At 40.9% G+C, this 27,992-nt stretch overlaps 1 protein-coding gene across 6 annotated transcripts; it reads right to left on the bottom strand.

The window, feature by feature from the left end:
- Positions 1-1,562: 1,562 nt before the first annotated feature.
- Positions 1,563-27,813, bottom strand: cbarpb (CACN subunit beta associated regulatory protein b). Of its 6 annotated transcripts, XM_041792021.1 has the most exons (12): positions 27,685-27,813; positions 26,494-26,696; positions 26,263-26,385; positions 25,584-25,655; positions 21,328-21,476; positions 18,166-18,227; positions 16,063-16,225; positions 15,437-15,611; positions 14,930-15,076; positions 11,172-11,409; positions 10,423-10,612; positions 1,563-7,502 (listed from the first exon to the last, which is right to left on the bottom strand). In XM_041792021.1, the coding sequence occupies exons 4-12, from the start codon at positions 25,629-25,631 to the stop codon at positions 6,011-6,013; spliced, it is 2,664 nt and encodes an 887-aa protein (XP_041647955.1). In that variant the 5' UTR covers positions 25,632-25,655; positions 26,263-26,385; positions 26,494-26,696; positions 27,685-27,813; the 3' UTR covers positions 1,563-6,010. The 6 variants fall into 6 exon arrangements, with proteins under 6 accessions (XP_041647955.1, XP_041647952.1, XP_041647956.1 ...); XM_041792018.1 differs by lacking the exon at positions 26,263-26,385; XM_041792022.1 differs by lacking the exon at positions 26,263-26,385 and having other exon boundaries at positions 26,440-26,696.
- Between the last annotated feature and the right edge of the window lie 179 nt (positions 27,814-27,992).

The following is a 27,992-nucleotide window of genomic DNA, read 5'->3' on the forward strand; positions in this document are numbered from 1 at the left end:
TATCTGTCAAACCTATAATTAACTTTTTATGCCATTATCTGCTGATATCATGCAAATAATGTCATGGATCCCTACTAAGCAGAGTTTTTAATGCTAGCATTTTTGCTGCCTTATAATTAGTGGGCTATGAAATACACCTATGCTTTTCAATATGGCTAGATCCTTGTCTATGGTAACATCCTCTTTCCACATACCTGAAAATCAAAAATCTTTTATTGTCTAATACCCTACAAAAAGACTAATACTGTATTAAAGCATTTGGGCCTCCCACCCAGGCTTTCCCAAGATGTCTTTAGTCTTATGAAACCAATGCATTCTGAGCCATTGGTTATTTCTAGTGAGCTCCTGTTACATAGCCAGGTATTCATGCCAATCAACTATAGTCTAAAGGAAATACTCTGGTGGAAAAATGAAACAAATTGAGTTGATTTCACTTACTATCTGGACCAAGCAGGAACCTACAGTACTGAAAAACAAAGCCATTGCAGAAGAGGAAAATTGTGCAGTTTCCCGAATGTCCACATGAGACTGGCTCATAAAACCCTAGAACTCATGTGCCCATTTTGACAGTATAAGAGATTATTTTGGCCTGACAACATCATAACTTTATAGGCACTCACTATATGGGGGATTTTATGAAGGCAGAGATTTGTGCTTAGACTGGCAGAAGTGGTGGTGTGGTTGAATAAATTTGGCGCATTGTAACTGTTTGCTGGGAGGCTTACGGCCTACCTCAACTCTACTTCATTTTCTTTCACAACGCTGACAGAAATTAAGACAGCATTTCGATATGGTGATGGCCATTTTTGGGCATCAAAATTCCCCTTCAGTAACCAGTGGGTGATAGCACTATCATCTAAATCAGTGGTTTTCATCTGGTCTAACATTAGGACCTACCATTATCTCCTTTACGACAAATCATGACCAAATCTATTACATTTTACAATCATAAACAAATGTTTTAAATTAAAAGTGGTCCCAACCCACCTGCTGTAAACCACTGCTTTATACCATTTAGGCCCTATCTTTCCAGTAATTTCCAGTAATAATCAGCCAGTGACCTTACTTCACTGCCACCAGCAGGTAAAAATTCATACTTATTTTCTTAGCTGCTACTGAGGAGAAGATATGTGGATTATTGTTGCATGTGCATGTTAAGCTGCTTACCTTAGCACACAGCTCAGAGTTACACCAATGTAAAGCCAAAGAGCTTGGGTGTAAACTTGTTTTTGCCTGTTCAAACATGGGATAAATTCAGTAGAACAGTTTATTTCAAATCAAAATATAGCAATAAAAGCAGTGCCTTCTAAACCTTGATGTCTTTTGAAGTTGAGCTTTGCAGCTCAGGCCAGTAGGACAAATTGCAAGATGTGAAAAAGCTAGATTTGGTTCTTCTCTCCCGTTAATTTAGAAGAGGTGATAAGGCAAGGAAAGAAATCTATATGAGCCCAAGTGGCAGAGAAAAATGAAATGAGATTCAAAGGCGGAACCATATCTGTGATCTGTTCCTAGTTACCACGCCTTGATTTACAACCCTTCCCTTGAAATGAAGAGAGTCAGAACCGTTTTGACTTTATTCATTTATTCACAGATTGGAAAACAACCCTAAAATAATACTTCTTTATAATTTGGTCCCTCAAGGCTCAATAGATTTTGATCAACAAAAGCAGTGTTGTTAAGAAAGCTTCTCTCTCTTTTTTGATAAATTAAGCGATAAACTTACAAGCAAGGAATACAGAAATACTTCTACTTCCAAAGAGATAAATCTCACAAAATCTCATCAGTTACAGCATCCTAGCATGAATTTTAAAAGTGGATTCCATAAAGTACAAAATCTCTAGTCATACCAACGTTTTGACTTGAGCATTACCTATGATCATTTCTGTATTGTAAGTCTGAGAAAAACATGAATATTTGTACTAAAATGTAAACTGTCATGCAGACCTACACACAGCTATGCATCAATGCATTTGACAGGCTACTGGTTAGTATACAAACACACAGTGTCCCCAGTTAAACAGCATCTGTCTATACCTAATAAAGGACATTGATTTAGTCTAGCTCCTGTTAGATTGTGCTTGTATAGACAGCAAAGTGAAATCTTTGTACAGATTTTCAGTCATCCCTTATGGCCATTCTTCTGTGACTAACTCGACTGGTAGCTTTTTGATCTCTGGGAAATTTAGTCAGCTTCCTTTTTCCCAAAAGCTTTCAGAATTAGCTGAGTAATTATTGTCAACAGGGACGCATCATTTCTGTCATAGCTAAGAAGGGGATTTCATTTCCTTTCTGCTTCTCAGCGCCTTCAAAAGAAGCATCATTTGATTGCACTAAATTGTGTTATTCATGGAGAAATGATTAACAATGTTTGAGTGTGGGTAAGGGAGCCCACATGAAAGACAGGATAGAGCATTAACATCAGTAGCCTCTCTCCCTCTTACTGGAGCTCACCCCTTTTCATTTTAGTTGTTTCTCTCCTGATGAGGAAAGCAGCTTCTGCCTCAGACTCCACTTTGCCACAAAAGGAGAATCCTGTCGCAAAGTGGAGAAAGATCTAATCAATGCTGGAAGAGCATCATCATTACGCCCACACAAAGGGAGGAGGGCAACTGCTTTATTCTCCACCTGATTTTTATTCGGTCGTTTCAAAATACTGCATGGTAACAGCTGCAAAGACTGAAGGGAAGAGAGACAGGGGGTGAAAGGTGGGAATCCTTTTCTTGTTTGATTAATATTCATCAGCCTTTCCTGCAGTAGCTCCTCTAGCTGCATGTTTGAGAGACGGAAAGCCCAACAGCCCCTCTGAGAATGAGATTTTATGAGTGAAACTGGGTTAAAGTCAACCTGCTGCGACTGCACAGGATGTAAAAGCAGAAACATGTCAGCACAAATCGAATTTTGGTTATTCATTTACATCAGAACATAACCATCAAGTAGTTTTCAAATGATAAAAAGCACCGGTTTGTTTTGAACACACAGATAAAGCCAAAAAAAGGAAAATAATTAGGTCTTTACTACAAATACCATCTTTGTTGGGTCTGGTTTTACGAGCTGGCAGGAAGTTGAGTCCTCAGGCTCCCACATGGGAGACATCTACTGCACTGTCAACTTTCTCAGGAGAAGCAGAGTAAGTAGAGGAGAAGGAAGGGAAAACAAGAATGTCAGATGGCGACATATAAATCCTGTCCTGTCTGCCTAATGCACGAGAATAATCAATAATCACAAAATGACCCCGTGTGAAGCTGTTTTGACAAATAGGTTAAATGTAACTGCTCATCTCACACCAGAGCATTAAGAGTCAAGCTTAGTGAGTTAGCAGGTTTAAGACTAATGAAGCCTTCATGGAGCTAGCAGCTTTTTGATTGGCTAGTTTAATCAGCTGCTGTAGAGCCTGCCCTCTTTTATACTGTCTACAAGCAAAGCAGATGTCCAAAAAATATCAAACTTCAAGAAACAAAAATGAACAAAAGTGTTACATCATGTTCTGTAAAAGCAAACATCAGAACCATTGAGAAACCATAGAGGACAAAATGTGTGTTTCTATAGTAATCTGCTGTAGAGGGATGGTATGGCCCATGCCGGGTTGCTGTATAAGGCATTATAATTGAGAGTTGTCACAAGAGTCAAACTGAAGGAAAAAAAACAGACTTTCTAAACAAAAAACAAACAAACAAAAAAGTTTATCTTTGGCCAAATAATACCTTAAAAAATCAGAAAATAAATTTAGGGAGGCTGCTTGAACGCTCATCAGCAGCTCTTTCTGTCTCAGACTTGCTGGTGAAACAACATAGGAGGGACAGAGGAAGGGGAAAGCTAAGGGATGAAGAGCATTTGTTGTGGTCTGAAAACTTGTTCTGTTTGTTTGCCCTAATAAATCAACCAGTTTAAGACCCAAAGACTTATTTTCCACGAACAGAAAAGCAATCAGGGCTGCACAGTGGAGCAGTAGTTAGCAGTGTCACCTCACAGCAAGGAGGTTCTCACTGTGCATAAGTGGGTTCTCTCTGTTCTTCCACAGTCCAAAACATGCTTGTTTGGGGAATTGGCAGCCCTAAATTGCCCGTAGATGTGAGTGTGAACGTGCCTTGTTTATGTATGTCAGCCCTGTGATTGATTTGCAATCAGTCCAGGGTGTACCCTGCCTACCACCCAATGACAGCTGGGATCGTCTCCAGCAAACCCGCAACCCTGAGCAGGATAAGCAGCGTAGATAAACGCCTTGTTTCCACGTATTGTAACAGAGGTAAGCCAACAGGAAGTCCATTCATCCTTATGGCAATTTCTGTGATGTCCAGCAAAAGTCCTCCCCTTCGTTGTATTTTTTTCCAGCAAGTGCAGTTGTTTTGAAAAACGTGAATTTTTGCAGTAGATTTCAGAGGTACAGCATGCTAGCTGACCAAGCTGTTAACTAGGCAAAAGGCTATGACGAGTCATTTTTATCAGCTTGATATAATAAGCAGTCAGATCAATCATTTTGATATGAAATACATCATGATTTATCAGTCGATATAAAGTGCTGCAAGATTGTTTTGGTTGTGTCGGATGAATTTAAACATTTACGTGAATAGTTAGAAAGGATGATCAGATAAAAAAAATATGGCTAAACAAATTAGCTTAGCTTAGTTGTTCGGCTGTTCATATGTCCTTCAATTAAATATATGCTGCTTTGGTAGGTAAACTTTTTCAATTACTTCTCGATATACAATATTGTTCATGTTTTGTACTTCCAGTAAACACGTATTACAAGCTGCTAATGTCGAAAAAAATGAAACATATCTTCTCCACAGGGGTAGTTTATCAGTTTTTTAGTGCCCTACCTTGTGTTAAACACTAGGAGGCATCATCCGTATATTTACGGAAATACGGATATCAGTCACATACCTATGTGGAAACAAGGCGTTGTAGATCGATGGGAAGACGATCAAATACTAATCAGCGCTTTCTGGATGGTATCATAAATGGGGCCTTGGGTTGTCAAAATGTTCAATACTTTTTCAATTTCACTTGTTCTGCACACAATACAACCTCTACAAATTTAATGAGCCATAATATGAGGAAATACCAAATCTCTATAAAACTGCATCTATTTCATAAGGCAGTTGCATAATGGAGGAATAAATCCATTAAAACTGCAAGCATACTCTGCCCACTGTCTAACTTGCACAAAAACATGAGCAACGTTTTAGCATGTTGTGGTGTTTAGAAAGAGATTAGAAGTTTGCCTGAAATTTCTGGGAAATAGGACTTCTATGTTGTATTTGGAGCCATAGTATCAAAACAGTTTATTGTATTTTTTTAATTTTTACTTAAACTTGTACTAGTATTTCTGGTATTGTGACAACCGTTGCTTAATAGCCACATTTAGGAAAAATGGCAAAATGAAATGCCTTTGGGTGAACAAATGAAGCTGAATGAACAGACTATTCAGATAACATCCATGAATTGGAAACTACTGGTCTTTTAGCATAAAGTCTGTCTTATTTAGGTTTGGTGGATCCATTTTTCTAGTCTTAACCATTCTTATCTCATGAAAAGTAAAACTAACCCATGATTATGGGACTGGAAGGGTTTACTGTTAAATCCAGATCTGTTGCTTTCCACTCGTCTAATAGCACCTGGTTTCACAGTGGATCAATGAGTGCAGAGGCCAGACTGGCTCTCACCTCCAGACACAAACAACAGCAGGAAAGACACAAGCAGACAGAGAAGCTGTTATAACTGAAACCACAGGATTATTCATATATTAGCTCTGTTCAGTTATTATGACATGTCTTTCTTCACCAATACTCTGCATGATGGCAACATTGAACTGCTGTAATGTTTCTATTAGAGTATCTAAAATGATCTTGTGTTCAAGTATGGATTGAGATAAAGCATATTTTCCAATGTGTGTTTATGGATCACACCATTCAAGCTGTATACAGAGAGACATTTAAACAGACCAGCAAACAGAAAGAAAAAGTGTGTATCAGCAGGAGTAAGATTGATGAGGAGGTTTGACGGAGCCCTGCTACACTGGGCTGTGGTCAGGAGAAGCATGTGTGGCTGTCACCGTCACACACTCAGGGGTGGTGTCCTTGGTCCTGCGGAGGCCCGTGTACAGCCTCTCATCTAGGTGAGCAGTCAGTTTGTCCGTGAGCTCAGCTGTGATCGTCTGCGGGCCATAGCCTGAGGAGTCAGGCAGCTGAGGTGGCGAGCGCTCGTCCGGGGGTTTAACATCCTCCTGAAGGTCTTGGTGCTCACCTAGCCCTCCATCTTTCTCAGAGGTGGAGGGTGCGAGAGGTGGTGGGGATGAGGAGATGCTGTCCTCAGTGTCTACAGTGGTGGCACTCTGGTCTTTGTCTTTGCCTCTGTAAGCAGTGGTAGGCTCTACCTTCGGAGTGCTTGGTGTGCTGTTGGTGCCGTCGCTGTTCTCCTCATCTGGAGCACTGACGATACGAGGGAGCGTACTGTGGTAGCTTGTTTCCAATGGGTAGTTCACACTTTCCCCCCTCCGTAAAGGGGTCCGCTGTCTTTCAAAAGAGGACTGGAAGTGTCTGACACCAGGGTCACTCCACTGTTTGTGGCGCTGCCACTGCTTGCGGAGGTGTATTCGTGACCGGTGCTTCCTCAGCGGCGACTCCTGCTGATCGAACTGGGGGTCGTGTCGGAGAAACTCATGGAAGAGGGCGTCTGTTTTCTCGTCTATGCTGTAGTCTCGCCGGTGCAGCATCTGCGGCTCTGTTGAAGGCTGAGCAGCCTCTCGAGGTGTGAGCATTTGACCGTATGGGAACCAGCCCAGCGAGCCTGCACCTGTTTCTATGGAAACTCCTCCACTGGCACCCAACAGCACTTCATCTTCTGGCTCTTCCTCAAAAAGATGAGACTCAAAGCTCTCACCAATAGTGCCAGTTCGCCCTGCGTTGGTGAAGTGGTGCCGTTTCTCGTGGGCTGTTCTGTCCTTTGGGCTCCCGCTCATGCTCCCAAACAGCCGCAGCTCTTCTGGGCCTCGAGATGGCGCCTCTATGGATGCATAGCCACTGTCCATCTGCAGCAATTTACGAGTCCCTGTTTCTCCATCGCTGCCCCCTCGCTCTGACTCTGTGCTCCCTTCTTTCCTCCTTCTTCCCTCTTTCACATCTAACTTCTCATCCAAGTACATTAACATCTCCTTGTCATCCTCTGCTTCATCTCCTAAATCCTGAGATGGATATCTAGGCAGCCCTCCTCTTTCCATCTCTGTGCGTCCGCTCAGCGAACAAACACTGTCAGCATCGCTGCAGACAGAGTTCCTATCGTTGTTGCTGCTCTGGTCCGAGGCTGCGTATTGTTCCAGTGAGGCACGAAGGGTCCAGATGTCTTTGTAGAGTGACTGGGGGTCCTGGGCATCTGGTGGTTCCAAAGGGTCGGTACCTTCCCTTCTTTCCAGGGACAGGGCTTCATCTTGGGGATCAGGGGAAAGGCCAATCACCCCTGGTCCTCCTTGGCTGCAGCTGGGCTCCACTATAACCTCTACCTCTACCCTGTAGGGTGCACACAGGTGCAGAGAGACAAGATAACAGAAGAAATAAGAAGAAAAAAAGGGGAGAAACACACAGGCACACAAAACGAGTGTCAATGTCAAAGCATTTCCCTAAATAACACATTCATCTGAGGCGTGGCTTGGTTCACAGTGCACACAATGAGATTCATGGCTTGCAATGATAGCTGCTGCATGTGAACAGAACTTAGCTGGATACTGATGCCATGTGTGCTGAATAAAAGCACAACAATACTCCTGTGGAAAATTTAAAGAACACATATTGTGTGAAAAATAAACCGTCTAAAGTGATAAAGCATTTTTGATCATGAGGATCATCACAACATTTCACTGAGGGCAGCCTCCAGGAAATTCCTTTAATTTTTGAAAACAAACAACAGGAAACACTGATTCACTTTAATATTAGATTTCCAGTGAAGAAAAATAAACCGTCATTAAGGAAAACACTTGTTTTTTATAGCCTATATTGGGTAACTCAAAGGCACACTTAAAATAACAAATGACCCCTGCACTTCCTCAGACATCCCGACATTATTAAACTGTGCAGCAATGGAATGGTTTTCAGTGCCAGATCTAAACTCAGCGGCCTGATTCTCCTCATCCTCACTACATTTTGGGAATCCCCTACGCCTGGCTTCAGGAAGCCTTTAAAAGGTTTGCTTTAATAAAATCAAATGTTCTAGAAACACGTCCTGTCAAAAAGAGTAGTTTTCAAACAAAATATTATTGCTATAAAAATGCCTATCAGTGGAAGAGAGACAGTCTCACCCACTCAGGGACACTATGTCAAGACACAATGGCATTGTTTGGTCTACATAACTTCAAAGAAATAAAAAAATCTACTTATGGGCTGCATGTCTGAATGGATCAGTCCTACAAATGGCTGAACTTGCATGGAGAGCTGAGGGAGTGGTGGTGGTGTGCTGTGGATTTACTCAAGTTACTGTAATTTAGTACTTTTTTTGCATAATTGTACTTCTTTTGAGTACATTTTGAAATCAGTCATTTTATTTTTACTTAAGTATATTTTGGAGTAAGTACTGTATTACATTTTAAAAAGCATCCATCACTTAATAAAAAACAAAAACTTGAGAGTCTAGACAAAGCGGCTCTAGCTCTCTGTCAACAACATGAAACTAGCCAGTATTTCAGCTTTGACTTTACATAATGGGTAGTAGCACATAGCAGGAGAATGAGTACACATCCCAAAACAGCTGTAGCATTTCACTTAACCATAAAGGTGTAGCTTTACCCAAATAACCTGGTAGGAGATTGATATTCTCATGTTGTTATTGCCAATAAGGGAAGATCATATTTTACTGTTCAAATCCTCTAGAACTGCACAATACTTAAAACTTGAAAGTCCCTGCAAAGACATAAGAAATCTGTATTTAAGATTTTTTGTATGCCACGGCACTGTTTTATGACCACCACCAGGCCAAATTTCAGTCTTGAAAATGATCTCTAAGCTTGTACAATTAAGCTTCAAAATCATGAAAAATTAGGAAGTAATGTCTGCGCTAGGATGGTGTGGGCTTGTCTGTTGAATGAGCTAAGCCACGCCCACTCAATCCTCTCAAATAAAAAAAAAATAGTTTTGATCAGAGTGCAGCTGCCTGACTGTGCAAAAGCAGAAAGACAGAAGTTGGGGGTTCAATTTACTGTTTTCTGGCACAAATCTCTCTGTTATGGCCAATAGGCCACTGTGGCTGATAGATTTGGGAAATTAACCTCACAGTGAGCAAAAACACAGCATGTTGCTGGCTGTTAACTTTCAGTGAAGTCAGAGACATCGGCTAACAACAGACTGTATTGAGATGAACTGCTCTGGATTTTATATTACTGTAGCATTAGGGGAGTGAGATAATTCCCCATAGGCCGGTGACGTCGTCGGGTGCTATATTTGTCCTGCCAAAATTAAACCAAACCAGAAAAGAGATTGTCTAACTTGTCTAAATCAAAACTTCAGTGACACAAAGATCTCAGTGTTTTTAAATGTTCACAGCAACTTTTTTCCAACATATCTGGTGTTTTAAGACACAAATTTTGGATTTCACTTTACAGGGACTCCTTATAGATTGTGGGATGCATAGTCTCTCCATTCTTGCAAAAAAAGTATGTACACAGTCTATGATATGAATGAGAAATTTATTTCCAGAATGAGAGTCATTGTAAATGTGCATGGGAACTGTTGGGCTCTATTATGTAAGGCCTGTAACGTAGGTTTTAGATTTTGAAATTCTTAATTTTAAGTGTTTAAAGCAGAAAACACAATAAACAGGCTCATTTTCAACTAGTTATCAACTCTATGATTTCCTTTAACTTTACTGTGGACACTCAGATTTTCCCAGGGGAGGTCACCAAAATTTCCTCTTATTACTTATGGATCACTTTGCTTGTGGGTGCATGCTTGAAGACCCTCATGGTCGGCTACTTTTTTCCTCCAGGTTGGCTACGTCATAGGTATGTGGAAAGCCCTGTGATTATCAAAGCATTGCTATTTTAAAGCTCCAATGAGGAACTTTTAGTCCATGTTGTTTTGGACAAAGTGGTATTTTTTACGTGTTTTAACAATCAGTCATGTCACTCATCATGAATCTTTGCAGTGAAAAACATTAACAGCAGCTTTCTAGGCAGTGTGCTGCCAATCAGTTCATCTGACACCTACCCCACTTATACATAAATAATCAGTCTTGTCCCTGATGGTTGTTTGCTTATGTAGGTCATTAATATCAGACCATTGCATAATCAGCTAAAAACTCCTTACATGGAACTTCATTTGGGAAGATTTAGGGCTTAGATTTGAATCCTAAAAACCTTTAACATTTCTACCAACTGTAAAAGAAATGAGTGCAAGGCAGCAAAGCAGTGAACAGGATGAATGGCAAGGAAATTAAAGATACCTGCCGAGGGAGGGCGGTGGTGTGGATGGTGGTGACAGGAGGCGTGTGGTGGGCTGGCTTGGACAGTAGGGGACGTCCTGGGTGCGGGCGATGTATTGGATGAGGTCTATGTGGTGTGCGTCATTGTCGTCCTGGTCCATACTCTCGCTTGCGGCTCGCTGGCGCTGGAACTGTCTCCTCTTTGGAGAGCCTGGTCCATTAAGAAAAAAATCACACAAAAGGAGCAAATTGTGTGACAGCAAGAAAAAGTGAAGTGACACTTAATTCACAAGAAAAGCTCCCATCTAGTGCAGAGGTTTCTCTTGGGATTTTGTGATCTTTTTCTGGTTCTTGGTGTGATAGAAGAAATGAGTCAGGAGAACCACAGGGAGAGGTGTGTGGATAGGATGAAGGAGATTGACAGGAAGGATTTACTCAGGGGCTCAAATTGACTTGGAAAGAGCAAACTTTACGTCATTCAGCCATCTGTCCTGTAAATGTGTGTGTTGGTGAGTGTATCCGATTCCTAGCAGGCGAAAGGCTCCTCACAGTTGGTTGCTGGAGCCCCCTGCTTAACCACTGCCTGTTTACCTCCAGAGAGTAATGCCAACAGTAATAAACACAATCAAATGATGAAGAAACTGCTAACAGTGGCTTTATTTCCTGTTACATCTTACACAAAGAATTTCTACTCTTCTTAGTTGCATTTGCAAAGAATGTTTTTAAAAGTAAGATAATAGAAATATCCTTAACCATCATGGATCCATTACCTCTGGTGTCCAGACTTGAGGCTCTCTGGCTGCTGTCCAGCTTCCATTTCTTGATCTTAAAGTAGGGACTGGCCCCCTCTAGACTGGCATGCCGCCGCAGTTTGGTAAAGAACTGCAGCATGGGCCCCTGGCTTCCTGCACCACTGCCAGAAGGAGGGGCACCACTTCCCACCGAGGCTACCTCTCCAACACTGATGCTGCTGCCTCTGCCCCGGGGCCCTGCTCCTATTATCTCAATCTGAGAAAGAGAGAGAGAGAGAGAGAGAAAGTATTTGAATTTAAACCAGTACAGTAAAAGTAAAAGCAGTACGTCTTATCCCTTTTCAGAGTTTTGCTTGTACATTTGTTAGTTGGATAACTTAAATGTTTCAGATCGTCAAACAAATTTTAACATTAGACAAAGATAAAAAAAAAGTAATCACAAAATGAAGTTTTTACTGTGATGTAATTTATAAAGGGAAAAGAGCCACTCAAACCTACCTAACCCTGTGTGAAAAAGTAATTGCATCCCCCTTGTTAATTATTAATGAAGTATGATTAACTGGATTCTTTTGGAAAGCTGAGTTAAAGCAACAGAAAGTAATAGAAATTCAAGAAGAGATGAGAAACCAAGTCATTGACATCTTTCAGTCTGGAAAGAGCTACAAAGCTATTTCTACAGCTTTGGGACTCCAGCGAACCACAGTGAGAGCTGTTATCCACAAATGGAGAAAACTTGAAACAGTGGTGAACCCTCCTTGGAGTGGCTGACCAGTTACTTCAAGAGTACAGTGACGACTCATCTGGGAGATCACAAAAGGACCCAGAACAATATTCAAAGACCTGCAGGCCTCACTTGACTTAATTATAGTCAGTGTTCATGATTCAACAATAAGAAAGAGACTGGGGAAAATGGCATCCGTGGTAGAGTTCTAAGGCCAAAACCACTGCTGACCAAAAAGACCACAAAGGTTCGTCCTGAAAATCCTTAAAAAAAAACCCAGCATTTTGTATTTACTTGGGTTATCTTTGTCTAGTATTGGAATTTGATTGATGATCTAAAACATTTAAGTGTGTCAAATAGGCAAAAAAAGAGCCCAGTCATGAGTATGTTTTGCTCAGAAGAGCGACCAGGCCACAAGCCAAACGTGACAAATTTGTGTCAGTGTAATAAACCTGAAGCACATTGATCAGGTAAAATGTGTGTTCACCACCCTGCCATAACTCCTTCCAGAAACAGAAAGACAGTTCACTAAACATACAAATAAACTATATAGTAAATAAATATGATACATATAACTTGTATTTGATGTTACTTCCTGGTCATGCTTTTCCGGCTCGGACACCCAGATTTGCACCCAAAGTCTTCCATTGACTGTCGTTACAAGTTGCACATGTGCATTTGCTCCTCTTCAATACGAGGAGTGCCGAAACAATGTGCCTTTGAACATATTATAATACACTTGCCTGTTTCTAATTTTGAGGTTCCTGGGTAGAAACTTAACCACTATAAATGGTGAGAGCTTCTAATGTATGCTGCTAGAAAATGTACTTCATTAAGTTAGAAGTTAGAATTATAAATGCAAAAACAGATCACTTCTACAAACAGTCCTGTTTGACTTGTCTCTGACCTATCACTTTCCCATTACCTCACAAGAAGTCTCCTGATTCTGAACTACAATCATAACCAATTTGACATGGAGGATTTTCAGTAAGTACACTAATTCTAATGTGAGATGTTTTTTTGGGTTACTTTGGTCATTTTCTACTTGTTTGGTCATTTTATTATGACTCAGACCTAATAGTTTGTGAAAAACAAGAAATTCAATGAACATCTTGAAAAAATCCCCCCTGCTGTTTCTAAAAGCCAAAGTATGACTCACTTTGAATCTTTTTGTGAAAAATGTAAGAGAAGCTGTTGTTTGCAGCATGCTGTTGGATTCACTGTCTGACACCTTTCCCCTTGAAACACTCCAGACATTAACAATAACTACATACCATTTTTCAATCCTGATACTCTTCATTGCTTTTGTAGCTCATTAAAAGACACCAGTGTTAATTCAAGCAAGTTTCAGCAAGCTTCTGCAGTGGCATCTCACCACTACATCTGTGTTTGAATGCAAGCTTTATTTTTGATGATGATATCAATGAATGAGGTTTACAGCTACTCTCACAGTCGTGAAAAAGTTCACCATTCACAAGCCTTTACTTCATGCAGAGTCCCATTGTCCCAGCAGGACTGATCAAAAAAGGATCAAGAATAGTATAATTGTTTTGGCCTCTCTGTATGATTTGTGGATGGCATTTTATTTTTCATCTCTAAGTGATTAATAAGATCATCTCTTATAAAACATTCTTTAACTGGCTAACAAGCAGAACCACTTCAGAGCAGCATGCAAACATGACTAAGTGCATTAGCAAAAAAATCAATGCAATAAAACTTGTTGCCAATTAGTTGCCAGATCAACTCGTCTGTGATGATTCAGTGCAGCTGTTTAATTATTAAGCTCACCAGTTTGTTGATGTGAAGAAACGCTCCATCATAAATAAGGAAATTTCTCTTTTCTATCGGATTTTTTTAAATAACCAGTGACTAATATGTGAAATCCCTTCATCAGCAGCTGTCTTACATCTTAAATAATCAATGCTGCTGTCACAGTCAAAAGGCAACAGCAGATGCTGTGTTGCCACCATAGTTATGGATGTCTACCAATTCTTCTATGTGCTTCACTTTTTCTAAAGCATGAGCTCTTACGGGTCATTTTTACGCAGGAAAACCCTAGCAACTGGGTGTTTTTTTTTCAGTTATCAGTTAATGTGAAATATTGCACATTTTTCTTTGAGCCGTGGATCAGGGATTCCCAAACTTTTCAGCCTGTGACCCCTGAAAAATCAGCACCAGAGACAAGGGACCCCCACCATCACCTGTGGAGGTGGTTAAAGCATACAATGCTGCATAAAGCATCATACAGAAATTTACATTTAAAGGAGTTTTTATATATACAATCAGGGCTTGACATTTACACCCGCCAACTAGCCAAATGTGGGTAGATTTCAGCCGTGATGGCCCGTGATGACTCGTCATATTAGCTGCTGTTGCTGCTGTACAGTAATCCTCCTAAGTCTAGGAAAGAGTGATAAAACTCTTAAACCTTGCACTGAGTTAACCTGACATGCCAGATGGATTTGTTTCACACATCAATCTGGAAAACCTCTCATACACAGTGTTTGGGAAAGGGCAGAGGCTTTGAAAAAGTCTTCGGAAGGTTATTGGATGAACGTTCTGTCTGTCACATCTTTACGAGCCAATCAGAGCAACAAAACAAGTGACATAGCTGCTACAGAGGAGTAAATCCATAGAGAACTGCATAATTTGAACCATGGTAACTGTAGACATGTCAGCACACGACTTTTGTCGTTTTTGAAAAGAAAACAACTCAGTGCTCTTCTTTGTTCTTCTTTTAACAAAGAAATGTCGTCAAGTTCTGATAAAACTGGGGCTTTAGCAGCATCCTTGCCATAATTGCACCGGCCTCTTGTTGCTGCTTGCTTACGTCATGACTCCGCTGAGCCTGAAAGAACTGCCTCTTACTCCTGATTGGTCCTGTCACTTTCTAACTGGGCCCAAACAGTTCAGATGGGAGCTTTGCAAGACGGATTTGCCAGTGAGAAACACAGAAATGGGTGAATCCTTCAGCTTTGCAAGGTTAGCAACCCCAACTTAGTGTCACGCACCAATCCAACCCCCGCTTTGGGAACCACTGTTGAAGAGAACTTACAGAGCTCGGTTCCTTAGTGCCAAGAGCCCCGGTCTTGTTGCTGAAGCTGGTGTCCACCACAGAGTTGAGCGCATCTCCAGGGAGGGCACAGCTGGGATTGGCACTCAGACTAGTCAACGCTGTTTGTGGCAGGGGGCACAGCATTGGCTGAAGGGAGAAACACAAAAAATCCCTCTCAAACACTCTGCAACTATTACATTCATATTTTCTAGTCTTACAACCTCATAAACTATAGTCAAGTATTTTTACCTCCAACATTTATTCTCATATTTTGGGAGTATTTGTGTATTAAATTTCATTCCCTCTACAGCTTCTGACTGACGCTCCACTTAAATGTGAAATCAATAAGCCCTGCCTGTTAAAATAAGCAGGAGAGATCCCTCATTCTTCTGTTTAGGTACATTAGCTTGATACATTTTCCCGCCCTACACAGGTGATGGATGTTCTAATAGTCCCAGGTCAAAATTAATGATGCGTCCTGTACAATAGCAGGTTAAAGACTATTACCTGGAAGATGGAAAGGGCTGACTTGGCGACAGGGCGTGTTGTTGTCATGGTGATGCTGTTCTCGCCCGACTCACACTCATGGATAGTGACTATCTTGAGGGCCGGGGAGGGGATGTGGAGGTTTGTTAGCCGAGCATTCTTCAGGTGGTGAAAGTCGCCCTCGGTCAGAGTATACCTAAGTGACGTCAAGAGTTAAATATAAAGCTTAAGAACTTTGGAAAGATGAGAGGTACCTTCAAAGTGATAAATTAAAAAGCTTATTCTTCCACAAGAGTCAAACAGCCAGGGGAAATATTTGACTCCAAACCTATCAGAGGTAGTCTGAATTTCGTATTTCCCTTCACAGAAAATTCCCTTTGAAGAATTAACATATCAGGCGCAGAGCTTTAAGAGAAAGTGGGGCAGTGAAATAATGAGAAAGAGAGAAACCTCTTTCTGTCCACAGCATACATAATGTACTCTAAATGAATTCTTAACCATAAACTAACAGGAGTGAGATGGATGCAGTTAAATGAGTCCATCTTTTGATTTGACAAAGCAGAAAAGCTGGAGTGCATGCTACTCAAAAGATGATTAAATGACATGAGATGTGTAAAGTTTTTATGCTCATGTGTCCGCATTCTTACCTGCGGCCCTTCTCCTGAGCCTTCTTTCCATGATCTAGGAGTGCAGCCTCATTGAAGGAGACACGACGGCCGGTGGTGCCTGTGGAGAGGAAGCGCTCGGTCTCCTGGTCGTGAGAGCTGGCCATTGACAGGCACTCTGACTCATCCACCCTGATGGTGATTTCTACCAGAGATACATCAGGGAAGACAGAGGAGGATGACAGAGAAGTAGCAAGAGGTTATAGCAAAGACAGACAGAAGGAAAATTTTAAACAATTAGCTGTGTCATCATAAATGTGACCAAAATACATGGGACATGGGACAATGGCTATTTTTCCATTTTTTTGGTCCACATTAAATGCGTCAACAACATTCATGCTATTAAGAAAAAAGGCATTCAATTCAGTAAAATAAACTATATAGACAAACATATTTGGCCACACCTGGTAATTATTGAATTAAGGTGTTTCAATCAGAACCATAGCTACTTAGCCATGCAGTCTCCATTTGCAAACATTTGTGATACAAAATTGGTCCCTCTGCAGAGCTTGGAGACTTCAAGGATAGTACTGTGATGGATGCCATCTTTTCATTACGATGGTGTGTGAAATTTCTGGATATCTCACAACTTTAACTGATATTATTAGAAAGTGGAAGCATTTAGGAACAACAGCAACCCAGCCACAAAGCAAAAGATTATGTAAAATCACAGATTGGAGTTGATGACTGCTAAGACACATGGTGCGTAACAGTCGCCGATGCTCTGCTGATTCCACAGCTGAATAGTTCTGAACTTTCGCTGGGATCAATGCAAGCACAAAAACGTCCATAACGGGGGCTTCATGGTTTATGTTTCCATGGCAGAGCGGCTGCATGCAAGCCTCACATCACAAAGTCCAATGCCAAGCATCAGATGGAGTGGTGCAAAGTACACAGACACAGTGCCAGCTGTGAAGTTTGTTGGAGGAGGGAAAATGGTATGGGGCTGTGTTTCAGGGTTTGGGCTAGGCCACTTATTTCCAGTGAAAGGCAACCGTAATGCTTCAGGATACCAAGACATTCTGGACAATGCTATGCTTCCAAGTTTGAGGCAACAGACCCTTTTCTATTCCAACATGACTGTGCCCCAGTGCAAAGAGCAAGGACTATAAAGACATGGTTTGATGAGTTCAGTGTGGAAGAACTTGACAGGCCCACAAAGAGCCCTGACCTTAACCCCATCAAGCACCTTTGGGATGAACTGGAACAGAGATTGTGAGCCAGGCCTTCTTGAACATCAGTGCCTGACCTCATAAATCCTCTACAGATAAATGGGCACAAATTCCCACAAAGAACTCCAAAATCTTGTGGAAAGCCTTCCAAGAAGAGTGGAAGCTGTTATAGTAGCAAGGTATTGCTACCTTGTGCAAACTTTCATTGTAAGGATTTTTAACATATTACTATTGCTATTTCAGCTTATATCTTAGTAAGTAAGTAGATGTATATTAGTAAAATACATCATTTAAAAAATTTTAAATTTATATCCTGTGAGCGCCCCCACCACCAATCTTCCCCACCGGTCAGTAAACATACTCCCTTGTCTTGGGGTTTAGGGCACCAACATGAGCCAAAACGAGCCACCAGATTAAGTCTGGCAGGAGAAATTGATGCTAGTCATTCATTATCTTATCCCTCTTATCTAATCCCATCTTTTACTTTATCTTTTTACATTTTTTTAGAGCCATAAAATGCATTTAAAACTTAAATTAAGTTAATTCCGCAAAAGGATGATGAAGTGTCAACCTGCTGACTGACAAAGTGAGCAAAAAGTCACGTGGTGCCAAACTGATGCTGCCTTTAAAATCATTTTCATTTCAGACAGAGTGCATTCACTGGTCCCAAAATGTCAGAAGGTGTTCCAGGAAGAGTCGAGCTACTTAACCTAATTGGGTTGAGATCACAATATTTTAATGGAATGGGCATTACACATTTGTGCTGACGGGATAAAAATACCTCTGCCTCCATCAGTTCAATCCCTCTATCTCCCAGCCTGCCTGTCTCCATTACTCCTCCCTTCCTCTCTATCTCTTCCCCAATCATTCTTCCCTCCCGTCGTCTCTTCCTCTTTACCCGTTCCTCTCTTACCATGGGTGGGCTGAGACTCCTCCAAGTAGGTGGTGGTGGTTTTCTCAGGATCATCACTGGCCCTGGGGCACACAGAAAGATTCAGATCAATGCTGTGGCATGATTTCTCTTGAAGTCAGTCTTTCATCTGTTGAAGTGTACAGCTGCAGGCAGTGACATGCACAAAGTGTAAGACTCAACATCATCAGTTCAAAAACCCCCGTTTTAGGATGAAAGGACAACTAGACATTCTCTGTGCTGTTTGGTCTAAATGGCCTGGCTTTCTAATCAATGAAGGCCTAAATCAATGCCAGTGACTTGATAACCTTTAGGGCCAGTAGAGCTCTTGAAACAATAAATCATGTTACTTTATCGGCTTGCTTGTTTCCTCTTATCTTTAAGGGCAAAGACAAACACAAAGTAAAGGTCATGTTGTTGGTACATAACCTTTCTTCACCTTCATTGCCACTTCTTCTTCATACAAACTCAAATTTTAAATGTACTTTATGAGACAGAAAAAAAAGAAATCGAAAGCTCCTCCCGGTCATTTTTCTCGATCTGATTTCTTTGTGCAGAGATATGAGTTTTGTGTGTGTCTGTGTGCGTGAAGCGACTTGAGGGATTTCTCCTTCCACCCAGATCTGTGCTTCTTCTTGTCTTTCATTTCCTCTGTGGCTCCCGCTTTTCTGGACTGTGTGTATGTGTGTGCACTCGGTGTGCACACAGCGCTAGGTTGAGGCGCAAGATTAATCACAGCCGTTGGCTGCTATGAAATCTCATTATGCTCATCATTTGTACCAGTCTGCCTTCTTCTCCTCTGCTCTCTCCCCCGGCAGGCCTCTCCTTCTTACTGCTCAGCCTCTGTGCTCTGTTTATCTGCATCTAGCTGGTGCGCTCATATTTTCAAGTGTACTTGATGATGCCTGCTGCTGAGGAGAGAGACAAAGCATCTCAAGGGTAGCCATGTTACTGCTGAATAAACACAGATGAATCACATCTGTTAAAATGGGTAATGGCATCATACTCAGTGGGTGAAGCAAACTGGACGATTCCACAGAAAGCCATTCATCTAATTGACAGTTTCAGTGAGCTTCATCTATTATGTAAATATGCACATTCAACATCAGCTACAGACAGTCTTTGAATACCTGATACATGTAAGAAGAGTGTGTGTAGTGGCTTTTCTGTACATGTGCTCTGATATAACGCAGTCAAAGATTAAAATTACCCATTCACCTGAATCAGAAGAAACTACCTTCCAAGTGTCCTTATGTTTAGTTTAACTGTTTTGGAGTGAGAGCTACATGGTGGATCAGTGGTTAATGCTGTTGCCTCACAGAAAGTCCCCTTCTAGGGCTCCCAGTCACACAGGCCTTTCTGTGTAAGGTTTGCGTGTTGTCTGAGTGAGTGCTTGTTTGTCTCTGTATGTCAGCCCCGAGATGAACTGGCAACCAGTTCAGGGTTAAGGACAAGTATCGAAATATGGTACCAACATGGTATCAGTACAAATCTAACATCTACCAAAACGAATAACATCACAGATACCGGTGCTTTATTTTGGTAACCTGCCGTCCCAACACCAATCAGCCACCACCCCAAATAAAAGGCACGAAATACATTATTAGTGATTTACGTGCACTCATTTTATTTTAACAGAGCATGAACATCTCTTAATAGTTATCTCTGTCTCACAGTGACACCGACTGACACATTTATTTTCCTGTTTGTCTCTGATGTAACGCCAGTAAATTTAGCTTGATCCTCTTACATAAAGAAATTACACCTATTTCCTTTATGTATATGATTTATTGGCATCTTTTTAAGATCATCCTTTGAATTATTTACAGTATAGAGACAGCTTTAGCCGTTAACTTTTAACACACGCTTTTTTCCTCTTAAAAGTATTGATTTAGGCCCTGATTTGGTACCAGCACTGTTTAAAAAGTATCGGTTAAGCACCAGTATTGGAAAAAAAAACTCAAACAATACCCAACCCTGTTCAGGGTGTAGCCCACCTCTTGTCCAATGAAAGCTTGGATCAGCTCCAGCCCCCCACAATCTCAGATGGGATAAGTGTTGTAGACAATGGCTAGATGCTTTGGAGTGATGGTAATTCAAACTTTTTGTGTATATCTGGGCCATACTCTCTACTTTTTCTGACCTTGATCTTTACATGTAAAAACATGTAAAGGCTAAAAAGCAACTTATAACAATTTTGACAATGAAAAATGTATAAAAACTTTTTTTTTTAGCTTGAGTATAACACATAATTTTAACTTCCCCTAAGTAAAGGTGAAATGCATAAAACATGGCTTTTTAGAAATAATCACTCTGCCTTTCTAAGGTCTTTTACTTTTTACTGTGGGCCATATAAAGACTTAAGAATTTCTTTCAGTCTGTTTCATTACCATCAGGATTCTCCTCACTTGGGCTTTGAGTCTTAAGTAATTCCCAAAAATGTAGAGTTTTATTTTATTGTTTTAGACCAGTGGTTCTAGACTGGTGGGCAAGGAGCCAAAAGTGGGTCACAGAGCCCTTTTCAGTGGGCCCTTTGTGCCTGCTGAAGAGTTTCAGCACCGTTGAAACTCTTCTATAGCATGCTTAATTTGTCTTATCTCTTCATTTTGTCACATGTTGCACTGTTTGAGGTCCAAACTCTACTATTTCTTATTAAAGTTAATTGGTCAAAAAACATCAGGAATCTGGGTCACAATTTCTCAGTGATGGGCTGTTGGTGGGTTCTGAGGCTGAACTAGTTGAGAACCAATGTTTCAGACCACTGGTTCTGAACCTTTATCCTTGGAGCCTCCCTACCAACATCTGAGAAAAGATAAGCTCCCCAAAGACTTACCCACAGAAAATAGTGATACGTTATTGTCAACAATCAACAAGGATTTTAATAGTTTCACTGATAAAACCCAAAGGAAAAAGGTCTACAAATGTTTTCTTTACCAAGAAACCTTTATATCAACTATTAAGTAAATGTTCTGTCTTAAGTCAATTTTTGCAAATCTAATTTTAACAACCTTCAAGCAGATAAAGCCTTGAAGAGTAAGTCTAACTCTTATTTATAACCCATATACGTTTGAGCTTATACTCCAATAGTACACACAAGTAATTCCAGATGAGGGTGTCAAAGAAACTACTCAAATGCTCGTATAATTTGGCAATTTTCCATTGTACCTGGTGCAGCATTTTCCTCCTTGCCAGCTGCGACGGCAGGCAATAAGGAGGACAGAGGCGAAGATCAAAATTCCTACCAGGAAGATGGAGAGGATCACCAAGAGGAGAACATAGCCATCTTGCTGCTCCTCTGCCTTAACTGGAATTCCCTGAAAAACAAAGTGGAGGGAGTAAATGAATTGAAACTGTGTAAACACTGATATTCATCAACTATGTACATTATACAGCACCGTTTACAAAACTTAACAGACCTATTTGGTAATGGAACAGATCAGAATTATAAGTGCTTCTTCAAAAGAGAAAGTAAATTCTCTGTTTACTGCTGTGGGGTATTTATATAATCAAACACCTACATCCTTATATCACCTGCAGCTGCTGCTTGACCATACAGCTGTGTTATCTTTACAGTAATACCATCCAGCTTAAAAGATTGATTCAGCCCCCTCATGTAGCTGTTTTGCATAAAGAGAATCTGTAATTGCAACCCTGCAATAAATCAATAAATGCCAGTTGGTAACCTGTCTTCACCTGACCTGCGCTATGGGAAAGCTGGAACAGGAAATACTACAGCTGAGAGCTGCTGGGAGCACTGGTTTTTGTCCTTTGCTTTAGATAATGCTTTACCACACTAAAGAAACATTTGTGTCAAAGCACCCATTCATGAATCAAAAACATATATTCAGTACATCTCATGAGGATAGCATTAAACATACGGCCTTGACTACATAAGAAGTATCATAAGCAGCCTATGCAGTTACATACTTCTTTCATGTTTATTTGTATGCAGCACCAAAAATTCACGTCTACCTCTGCATTACTTTGAATCTAAAATTGGTATTGAAGCTCCTGTGAGGAATTTTTTTATTTGGTGTTGTTTTTGGCGCCACCTGTGGACAAAGTAGTACGTCTGAGCACTGCTGATTTTGTCATTTGATGAGCAAGCAGAGGTTTTGTTTAGCAAAAGATCTTATGCATATATCAGCCACTGGAAATCTCTGCCATAGAAAAATGTGTAGCATCTGTGTTGTCACTACCTGGAGCTTACATGTAATGAAACCTTGGTCTGTTGAAGGTGTCCATGCTTTGGGCAACTAAAGGCCATGTGGTGGGTTATGTAAGAAATCAGTAGTGCATAGGGGCGTAATTGCAATGATGGTTCTTTTCACTGAGTTCACAGTCCTTCATTAGGACACAAGTATCTTATTTTAAAACTACTGAAGTAGATGGGCTTCCATCTGGCTTCCTACTGCTGTAGCCTACACATTTCAAAGGTTTATGGTCTCAGTTGCTGTCCATGTGCTTTAGCTAATTTTGTTTATTTTTTAAAATAAAATAAAGGTTTTTTTTCAACTGGATGCACAAACTGTTGAGGTCACAAGCCCAGGTTATACTTCTACAGAACCCAATCAGAGAAATTAATCCCAAAAATGAGAAAATGGTCGATTAATGCTCTGTCTCTGTAGGTTATTATAGACAGTCACACCAAACTGATTTTTCCTAATTGGGCCATCAAATATTGTGTTAACTTGATCAAAGACTGCCCTTCAACTAACATAACAGCACTGGAGCACATGATCCTCATCAAGTAATGTAATCTAGCTAATGTTAGCTGACCAGCTACCACCTGTACTTCAATGGTAACCTATTTCTTGCCTTTCGCTTCAAAAACAGCAGCATCAATGACACAAACACTTTAAAAATATGTAAGCTTTCCTCCTGGTGGTGACAGTAGGGAAAGATTCTCCACTAATGTAGCTCTACTGGTACGTAAAAATAACTGAAGCAAAGCTCTGGATGGGATGGGACTTTTCTAGTTTAGCAAATTAAATAGTGTCTCTGCTGCTGTATACAAGTCTAACATAGCAAAAATGTTTTTCTGCAATTGTCAGATGCCATAAACATGTTGTTTTGAAGAGATGGAGATTAAAATGCCTAGTGACACAGCGCCCCATAGGGTTCAATGGTAGCTGCCACTGTTCTAAGCTTTTTTGCTTGCCAGGCAGTAACCTGACTCAAAGCTATGAATATAGAAACTGTTGTCCTCAAAGTGGGCATTTCAAATCTGTCCAGTGGCTTCTTCCCAGCATGTCATTAACCACTCTCTCTCTCCAATGTTCTTGACTCCACTTTCCTTCCAACAACAGAGGCATAAAGCCCAAAAATTAATATTAAAAAAGGAAAAAAATACAGAGGTGGAGGCTTCAGATAAGCTTTTGGAGATTTTTTCTTGTCCTGCATTGCGCAGTGCCTATAAAATAAATTATACAATGATTTCCCCTTGGATGTTATACCCTTTAAATGATTTTATAAATCAATCATGTTAATATAATTTGGTGTTTTTTTGACAAAAAAGTTTACCAAAACCCCTTTAATTTCAAAGTGAAAACAGATTTTTTTACAAAGTAATATCAATTAAACAAAAAATAAGGTAAAATACATGATTGCATAAATAATCACCCCCTTCAAGTCAGTATTTAGTATGTAGATGCACGTTAAGCTGTAATCACAGCATGGAGTCTGAGTGGATTGGTCTCAATCAGGCTTGAAGATCTGTATACTGCAATTCTACTCCATTATTCTTTGCAAAACTGATCAAGCTCTGTCAGGATGCACAGGGATCAGGTGTGAACAGCCCTTTTCAGGTCCAGCCACAAATATTCTATAGGACTGAGGTCTGGGCTTTGACTTGACCACTCCAGAACATTCACCTGTGATTTTCACTATATGCTTGGGGTCACTGTCTTGCTGGAAAATAAATCTTCTCTGAGGCCATAATTCTTTTGCAGACTGAACAAGATTGTCCTCCAGGATTTTCCTATGTTTTTCCGCATTCATTTTACCCTCTATTTTTACAAGCCTCCCAGGGCCAGCTGCTGAGAAGCATCCCTACAGCATGATGCTGCCATCACTCTGCTTCATAGTGTTGATGGTGTGTTTGTGGTGATGTGCAGTGTTTAGTGTCCACCAAACACAGTGTCTTGTCTGAATGCTAAACAGCACCATTTTGCACTCATCAGACCAAACAACTTTCTCCAACTTGACCATGGAGTCTCCCACATGCCTTTGGGCAAACTCTAGTCAAGACAAGTTATGAGTTTTCTTTAATAGTGTCTTTCTTTTTGCCACTCTCCCATAAAGCTTTGACTGGTGCAGAACCCAGGCAAAAGTTGTTGTATGCAGTCTCTCCCATTTCAGCTCCTGAAGCTTGTAACTCCGTCAGAGTAGTCTTAGGGGTCTTGGTGGCCTCTCTCACTAGTCTCCTTCTTGCTCTGTCACTCAGTTTTTGAGGATGGCCTGATCTACTTTTCAACAACAAATCCTCTGAGTTGCTTGGAGTGTTTTTTTTGTCTTCATGGTGTAATGGTAGCCAGGAATAGTGATTAACCAGTGACTGGATTTTCCAGACACAGGTGTCTTTATACTTCAATTACTTGAGACACATTCACTGAACTCAGGTGAACCCCATTTTAATAATTGCGATACTACTAGCATTAATTAGCTGGACCTCTGTTGAATGAGGTCAGTCGCTTTAAAGGGGGTGAATATTTGTGCCATCACTTTTTTGACATTACATGTTTTTCTTTAATTGACATTAAGTGGTAGAATTCATTTTAAGTAAAATGTAGCTTATCTTGTTAGCGGTTTATCCCAAATTATTTTTTTAAATTTTTTTAAATCTTTTAAATTTTGACCACTGGAGTGCCTGTTTTCTATGTTTACTCTTTATTTCTTTTGTTTTGCACTTCCAGAAAAAAAGGCTAGTCTTTGCCCTGACAGGTCACAGAGAAGAGACTGAAATGCTTTTAATAAAAAGAAAGGTTGCAACATGAGTGGGAGAGCAGAGAACAACAGCAGGCATTGTTCTTTGAAGGAGAAAAAACTGACGTGACAACACAGGTTATGTAAAGACAACAAACACTGTATAAATATCAAAATGATGATCTTATAGGTGGAGCGTTATCCCAGGCTCTATGAGGGAGAGAGCACAGAGAGTGTTAATGAGTGCTCCATTCTGATGTCACAACATAATTTCTCTGTGAGGGGAAATTAAAGCTGAGATTAGATCAGAGATTTAATTATTTCAGGTCCAGGTCAGGATGTTCCCTATTAGCCAGTCAATCGGCCAGAAGAGAATATGAGGGAAAGTATGGTCTTGGTGCTGAGCTGAGCTGAGCTGAAGACAACACACACAAACAATGACACACAAACACAGACAGGAAGTTTGAGGATAAGCCAGTGGCGAAAGATAGACTTACTGTGGAGTTTTCTGGTAGGATGTTCCAGGCGGTAGACTCATTGCTCATGGTCCAGGTCAACTAGAGAGTCCCCTTGAGAGATAACACATGCACATACACAAACACAAAGAGGAAATGACTGTTACTGGAGCTACTCATCAAAACAAAAGTCAGGCAACAAATTTACTGCATTTTATCTGTTTATAAACCAAGAAACAACCTACTTGTTTACATGACCAGAAACATGTCTGATCTCATACAAAATAATAGGTTAACACCACTGCAGTTTGACTAATAACAAAGGAAATTAACCTTTATATACTGCTGTAATAACCAGGACAATCTTGTTGCATCACTAACAGACATGAAATGCTGCAAGATGAAACAGAAATCAAACATATGTGCAGATGTTTTGTGCTGATATGCATGCGTCAAAGCCCACAGAAGACGCAAATGCTAGAACCTCCACTGCAAATCATCACTCATAATTTCATATCAGCCCTGCAGACTCTCTACCTACCTCTCCCACACACACACAGATAAAAACCTGCTCTTACTTAAACACTGGTTCCAGCAGCTTTGACGAGCGCTGCTGCTATGCAATTGCTCTTACAGATCATAGCCATTAATACTGCTACTGCTGCACCAAACGCCCACACTCACACACACACATACACAGACCCTGGATGGATCTACTCACCCAGCAGGGAAGGAGCAACATGCCAGCAGCACTCAGCACTCCTCGCTTGCCTGCAGCACTCAACTTCAGCACCACAACCTGTAAGCTAATGCCGAGCTGCCAGCCTGCCCTAACTCCCTGCGTCTACCATCAAGGCATGAAAAAAAAAAAAAAATACTGTTACAGAGAAAAACACACCAGGCTGAGAACACACTGCTTCTTTCTGCCTTCTACCAGCCAGCAGTGTCTTACCCTGATGGAGGGCAGTGCGCAGCAGCAGCAGCTCTGGTTGTGTGTATCAGGCTGTGGCTCAGGAATCTCCTCCTCAGCAGCTCCCTTGCTGCATCCTCAGCCACCTCAGCCTTGCCAGCCAACTGACACTGAGCAGCGGCGTTCTCCCCCTCAGGGCTGGCCCACTGGCCTTGGAGCAATGGCAAGACGGCAGTGCTGCATGGCTGATAACAAACATACAAGAAAATGACTGGTTAATTATGCAGCTTCAGTAGAAATGCCTGCATTGAACATCACAGCTCAATAACAGGTTCCCTTTTCCTGACTTTACAGTAAAACATTATGTCAACACTGCTTTACATGGAGTGATAAAAAACATTAAAATATGCTTGTTTCACACAACTCTTACATTAGAAAGCTGTGTCTACCCCTAATGAATAAAGACTTGTAAAAAACTAAATAGCTCGAGTTACAGATGAGTCTACTTGGCCTGTCCCATGTTGATTTACCAGGAGAAATAAACATTTATTTAAATCAGGCAGTAAAACAGATGAACTGTGTCACTTTACACTCATGATTGCTCACTTTTTTTGGCGAAAAGTGGTGTATTGATTGGCTGACAGAGCAGATGGTGAGACATGGGTGTCCCAGCAATGGCATATTCCGTCATGCTCAACATTTCAGTCTATGCCAGCTGCACTGCTGAAAGGCTATTATAGCTACAGTTTCTCCTTCGCGTGGAGTAGCCTTTTGAATATTGCGAATAATGACCACAATATAACACAAATGCAAAGGAAAAATAGGATTATAAAATTTGTAAATGATAAGAGTAAATGTTGCGAGAAGAGAGAATTCCGTATCGCTTGGTACTGCAGTAGCCTCTCACAAAAATTGAGCTTCGTGTCCAGCAAAAGACGCTTTTCCTTTGCGGGGGTTTGGCGGTTAAATTACTTCGCATTAAAAAAGGCAAATACCCCCCAAAATTAAGTTTAAATTTAAGCTAACAGTTAAGTTTACGACAGGGAGGCTATAGGCTGCGTCCAGCATAACGTTGTTTATAAATATGCTATCTAGATATTTCACAGGCGCCTATAATTTTCATCAGTCCGGTGACACCGACAGAAAAGAAGACTGAGGCTCGCGCTGTGAAGTGGCTGCACACAAACGCACGAGCTGGCAGGCAGGCATGCAGCGAAGATAGCACTTACCTACTTAAGCAGCCCGGTCCATGCAGGGGTGGAGGGGCAAAGCCAATACCGTGAAAGTCTTCTGTGATCACTTTAATGTGGATTTTAAAGCTTAAAGTATTTATGAATGAAACCCCACTGTTTAAGACACGCCCACCACCCAGTCAGAGACGCATCACGTGACGCAAGGAGTGAGGTAAGGCTGAGTGATTGAAGGGTTTCTCAAAATTATTCTGATACTTTTCACATTTACTGAGACGAATTTGGGGGAACGTTTCTACATTTCAAATAATTTGCTTTGATAATATAGCCGACATATAGTCTAGTTGTCTC

This window comes from Cheilinus undulatus, linkage group 7, assembly GCF_018320785.1.
Source record: "Cheilinus undulatus linkage group 7, ASM1832078v1, whole genome shotgun sequence".
Lineage (NCBI taxonomy): Eukaryota > Metazoa > Chordata > Actinopteri > Labriformes > Labridae > Cheilinus > Cheilinus undulatus.

Bases quoted from the DNA above. Each gene is read 5' to 3' on its own strand.
- cbarpb (XM_041792018.1), bottom strand. From the start codon at position 25,631: ATGAGCAATGAGTCTACCGCCTGGAACATCCTACCAGAAAACTCCACA. The intron at 10,613-11,171 runs GTAATGGATCCA...TTAATGGACCAG, and splicing joins CTCAAGTCTGGACACCAGAG to GCTCTCCAAAGAGGAGACAG. The intron at 7,503-10,422 runs GTATCTTTAATT...TGCACCCTACAG, and splicing joins CCACCGCCCTCCCTCGGCAG to GGTAGAGGTAGAGGTTATAG.